Source organism: Oncorhynchus kisutch, linkage group LG5, assembly GCF_002021735.2.
Source record: "Oncorhynchus kisutch isolate 150728-3 linkage group LG5, Okis_V2, whole genome shotgun sequence".
NCBI lineage: Eukaryota > Metazoa > Chordata > Actinopteri > Salmoniformes > Salmonidae > Oncorhynchus > Oncorhynchus kisutch.
Genome location: NC_034178.2, coordinates 44,509,347 through 44,515,346, shown reverse-complemented (window position 1 = coordinate 44,515,346; position 6,000 = coordinate 44,509,347). Strand labels below are relative to the sequence as shown.

The 6,000-nt window shown below is 43.4% G+C and overlaps 1 protein-coding gene across 1 annotated transcript in view; it reads left to right on the top strand.

Annotated features, from left to right (window-relative positions):
• The first annotated feature begins 2,490 nt into the window (after positions 1 to 2,490).
• LOC109891079 (solute carrier family 41 member 1) overlaps positions 2,491 to 6,000 on the top strand; it is a 51,095-nt gene continuing 47,585 nt past the window's right edge. Inside the window, exons 1-2 of the mRNA XM_031825138.1 lie at positions 2,491 to 2,787; positions 4,068 to 5,256. Of these exons, the coding sequence (XP_031680998.1) occupies positions 4,774 to 5,256 (483 nt within the window). The 5' untranslated portion in view covers positions 2,491 to 2,787; positions 4,068 to 4,773. The remainder of the gene's footprint in view (positions 2,788 to 4,067; positions 5,257 to 6,000) is intronic.

Sequence of the window (6,000 nt, the reverse complement as noted above, 5' to 3'; positions counted from 1 at the left end):
ATAATTTCTCTCTAGTTGATGACTTTGTTATGGAAGGTTCGGGAATCTTTTCCATTTAGGTGGTTGTAGAATGTAACGACTCTTTTCTGGATTTTGATAATTAGCGGGTATCGGCCTAATTCTGCTCTGCATGCATTATTTGGTGTTTTACATTGTACACTGAGAATATTTGACATACCAATTTGGTGTTCTTCCCATGGAAGGTTCGGGAATCTTTTCCATTTAGGTGGTTGTAGAATGTAACGACTCTTTTCTGGATTTTGATAATTAGCGGATATCGGCCTAATTCTGCTCTGCATGCATTATTTGGTGTTTTACATTGTACACTGAGATATTTGACATACCAATTTGGTGTTCTTCCCATTTGGTGAATTCTTGGCTGTTGAGGCACCCTAGACCTCACAACCATAAAGGGCAATGGGATCCTAATTGGTATGTCAAATTGTATGTTCCTTTTGATGGCATAAAAGGCCCTTCTTGCCTTGTCTCTCAGATAATTCACAGCTTTGTGGAAGTTACCTGTGGCGCTGATGTTTAGGCCAATGTATAGTCTCTCTCTCACACACAGTTTCCCATCCTCAACTTGTTTATACAGAAATCAAACCCTACCAATGGGATAACACACTGTCTGCTGCACAGATCTATGATCAGAAAAACATAACCAATGTCTTCAATCAGTTTGGGGCAACTGCGCTTCCCAAAAGTTGCTGCACTATGCTCAGCCTGTTCTCGAAGACGTAGTAAAGACATAGTAAAAGTAAATCCGGAACACTCAAATTAGAATGATTTTATATTCCATTTGGTATGGTTACATGTGACAGATGGTTACTTACGGCAAAAACAGAAGTAGGGTAGTTGGCCGGGGTGGGGCGTATAATTCGAACGTCAAGCAACCCAAAGTTTGTGAGTTTGAATGTCAACATGTACAACTTTAGCATTTTAGCTAATTAGCAACTTTTCAACTACTTACTACTTCTTAGCAACTACCCTAACCATAACTCTTTTAGCTAAGCCTTCCCCTAACCCTAAGCTTAATCCTTTTTGCTAACCCTTCCCCAACCCTTACCTTAACCCTTTAACCTAACTCATAAATTTAACCCTAACCTTAACCCTAAATACTAACCCTAATCCGTAGCCTAGCTAACATTAGCCAGCTAGCTAACTTTAGCCACCTAGTTAAAATTCATAACATATCATATTTTCTGCAAATTCGTAACATATATGTTTTTGAAATTAGTACATATTGTACATTTCACAAATCTGTAACATATCATATGACTTGTAATTCATAACATATCATAGGAAATGGCTGAAGGACACCCACAAATTAATACATACATACGAAATGTAAAATATCATGCTGAAAGATGTGTCTCGAATTTACCTACACAATAATACAAAATGCTCTGAGACCAGGTTGCTACCTGAAGCTTTTAGGGATGGTTCCCCGGTCCCCGAAACGGAATGAACCCCTATCCGGATTTCTAGCCAATCTCAGTCACGAACCCAACCACAATTCACCATCTGGGAAATATAATCTACAGAAGTAAACACTACATTACCAGCATTGTATGTTGTACCATAATACTGTCATGCTTTATGTAATTCTTGTTAAATCTCCATTCTGTTATAGCTCCACCTTCAATACTTACCTGGAAACCAGTCAATTAACAAACAACAGGAAACAGCACTGGGCCCATGCCTGCCATTGTGAAAATCCTTGGTGCAATCCAAAGCTAATATCTATACAGTGTATAGATATCAGCGGGCAAACGCAATCTTGAGTTACACAGATGACCGGGGATCAATACACAGTTGATTCAGTTCATTTCACATAGGTGAAAAAAGGTCACATTGGTGCCTTGACTCAAGAAACACAGTTGATGTTTAGCCTAACAGTACTGAGTTCAAAGTATTGCTGAGGTTATTCGGTGAATGCCTTAGCTTTATGCTCACTGGGCTAACACCGTCTTGGAAAGCATAGATGATCTGGGCTCAATACCATTTCCACTCTGCCTATTATCTCTACTAGTGTACTACTTACTTTTAAGGCTATAAGAATATCATCCCTAACCAGCATGGCTAAGTGTGCTTCTGAATGAGCATGGTGGGGTGATGTGATAAGCAATACAGTTATATAAGGACGCATTGGTGAATGAGTTACCTGAATGTTCACTTCAGCTACACTGAATAATCCAGGCTATAACCATCACAACTCTTCTCTCCATGGGTGATATTGTTAAATTAAGGATAGATAAACAAATCTAAATCTACTGTGGTAAGAAAGCCATAACAAGACAAAGAACACCCAGACAACCATACACACCCACACACACACACACACACACACACACACACACACACACACACACAGCTCAATTCACGCGCGTGCTTATCGGACATAGATGCGGCTGGCTGCACTGCGCAGCGCTCAACCGTGACAAATCGCAGGGGGCTATCACGCGCACGCGCTCACGTCATCTCTGGTTGCCCAACCTTGTGACTTCCTATGCCATGAGATTGTTATATGCGCATGTAACGGCTCGCGGGGTTCTAAATGGGACAATGTGACGGGTCGGAAGTGACAGCCTTAACCGTGTGCGGTTAACGATTAAGCCAGGGACGGGCCGTTACCGTTACCAGGCATGCATACCGGCACCCACGCATCAGGCTGCAGCGCACATTATAACGGAGTGCAGGATATGAGACAACAGTTTTGAGGCGTTCAGCAGTGCGCTCTGTTCAGCGTCTGTTCACTCGTCTCCTCTGTGGACTTCTGCGTTTTAGGTAAAGAACTGTCTGTTATACCTGATCTGCTGGTATCGATCCAGACATATTGGACGGGGGGATGCTTTTCACCTCAGGCTATTTTCCTATTGTATTCCTCGCTGCTCTTTCTATCCCACCCATATTTCTCTGTGAAGAAGGGAATCGTTGATTTCTGCCACTTTAGAGAATATTCCCTGCCTCATGTTACCGTTATGTTATGACTAGTTACGTCTAGTTACGTCTGACCTGTTACGTCAGTTGGCTGAATTATTTCATTATACATAGCTGGGCTACAGGTTTGGAGAACAAAAAATCCCCACGATCTATAATTTAATTCAACGGTCGTGTCGGCATTATCACAAACTCACAGAAGGGTTCCTTCCCCCTATTCATCCACGACCAAGCTTGTACTAATTTACGCCTTTGCCGTGTTGGGCGGCGGGGTATTGGTCTTGACTACTAAACAGGATTGTTTCAGGACCAGGGGGGAAACCAAATGCGCACTAACGCAGGAGAGTATCTGACGTCGTAACATGCGGGGGGAGAATCAGCATTAGAGGATGTAGCCTACACCTCGGCTATTGGATAATTATTTGTAGCCGGCCAGAGGAATTTAGATGTTTGGCGCTGTATGAAACCGTTTGTAAACGCTTCCATAGGTAACCCGGCTTCATAAAGCCAAACATAGTCCGAGGAAAGCGTGGAGGGTTGTTGGCGCAACACGCTGCTTTTTTAACGGATATCATCCCACCCCTTCCTCAACTCAGCTTCTTTTTCTGGAGCGCTACCGTCTTGTAGATTTTCACTCCAACACTATTCTAGAACAGCTGATTCTAATAATTAGCTGGTTCATAAACTGAATCAGATTATTTACACCTGGGTTTGAATAAAACCGACAGGATGGTAGCTCTCCAGGAACAGGGTTGGAGAGCCCTGGTCTATCCATATAACATGATAATGTCATGAAAGGATGCCATTGTGGAATTAGGTAACACTGTAGCTATAGTCTTACCCTTGATGGACATAATGTGTTTGAGAATAACATACTTAGGCAAATTACCCCCCAGAAAGGTATGTCTCATCATTTAGTAGGATATCATAAACATAAGTATTCCAACCAGTGCCTATACCAAATAAATCCAGTATTGTCATGTCCATTCCATGACAGTCATTTGTGCTCAATAATGCGCATTTATAAGCTTGGCTACATAAAAAGCTGAAAGTTGATGAGATGTTCCCTGTGAAAGAGACAGGACCTATAGCCTATTCTTAAAAGTTATTATTTTCTTCTCTTTTAGGTAAACAGCAGCCAGAGCGCTGAGGGGAAGTGTTCTCCTGTAGGGCTGCTCCGTAACTATATCCTTGTGCTGCAGACCTTTAAATACTCCTCATAAAATAGCCACTTGGTGAAAGGTGAGACCTTCCCAGCCCAGGACACGGTCTGGAGCGAGCTAGTCTGAAAGCACCGTCAGAGCGCGTGCAGGACTGACCTGCGCTCTTGGATGACTTTCTGAAAAGAACTTCAGGCTACTAGCTGGACCTGCAATACTTCATGTACTTTTTCATACCAACTTTTCAATACTTTTTTGTTACCAGTCGTTGTTGACCAGATAAACATTGGATTGTTTGTTTTTGCTCTCTTTGAAAAATATATAATTGTTTCATTCTTCTATACATCTGCCTACGGTGCTTACGCAGTGAATGGAGGACATACTCCAGCTTCTCCCGAAGCACCGGCAAATTCTCACACACGCCTGGGGGAGAGCAGCTACTCACACCTGCCTTTGCAGGAGTTTAGTTGAGCTTTCAAAACGTTTTTTACCACTTAATTTTGCGTTCATGACCACACCTGAGTGCCACTCACCAGCATTCTTTAATGGGATAAATTCACTTGTGAGGTCAGGTTATTAAAAACCGATCAAGGGAAATCTAAACCAACCATCCCACACCTTTTTGCCATAGCCTATATTTGTAATTCAGTCTACTGTCCCCAAAAGCTTCCGCATGGTACTTTGGTCGAAAGAGCAAGACCAACCGCCGGACACCGACATGTCATCCGGGGCAATAGAAATGAAGAGAGTGGTGCCACCGGTGTACCTCCACTCCAACGGCTCTGTTCACCCGGCCATCCTCACCGATGACCCCGAGGAGATGAGACCGGAGGAGATGAGACCGGAGGAGAGGGGCGAGTACGAGCTCACAGAAGTGACATCCTTCACAGACAGGTCTGGTGAACCAGGAGATGAAGGCCGGGAGATAGTGGTGATAGACTGCAGGGCGAATGCCAAGGGCCAGCGCGAGGAGGACGCTCTCCTGGAGAATGGCAGCCAGAGCAATGAGAGCGACGACATAAGCACTGACCAGAGCCCAGAGCCACCAGCGCCGTTAAAAGAGACCTCCTTCTCCATTGGCCTCCAGGTGGTCTTGCCATTCCTGCTGGCCGGGTTCGGGACGGTGGCGGCGGGCATGGTGCTGGATATTGTTCAGGTGAGGAGAAACTGTTTTGATTCACACCAATTTATTTTGGGTCAGGTGACAGGTCCAAAACTCCTGGACCAAAACTCCTGAAGATATTGATTCTATCTGATTCTGCAGAGAGAGGAAGAGGCAAAGTGAGAGGGATAACTGAAAATATGTATTCTCCAGCAGGTGGTGTTTTTTCCACTCACCAAGCAAGGAGTTTTTGTATGGAGGTCAATAAGTGTCGAATTTGGTCAACAAAAAATAAAATGTCTCATTTGCTATGTTAGCTTTATTTGGTCGAATATAGGTTTTTTAATGTTGTTTTTAAGTTGTTACGAGTGTACTGATATAAGTAGGACACGTGACATCCCGACAACTTTCAGAAAAAACACTTGATTTCAGAGTTGTGCCTTGCGACATCCCTACCCTAAACCCTAATCCTAACCTTAACCCCTATTCTAACTATAACCCTTACCTGAACCTACCTCTAACTCGTACCTGAACCTTTTTAAATGTAAACTTCAATGGGGTGGGGATGTCCCAAGGATACTACATTGCAAGGACCATTGTGGATGTTCACACGCATATCTGCCCTCTCATTTGCTAGAATGGTCCCACCTGATTTTGTTTCCTCCCGACTGCCTTCCATTTTTGAAGACATTTCTTTTCATTGTTAGAGCAGCCAATGGCGTACCTGGTCAATATAATGGAACGTCTTAGTTCAGCAGTATGGACTCAGAAACAGAATGTTGAGGCTACAGACAACAC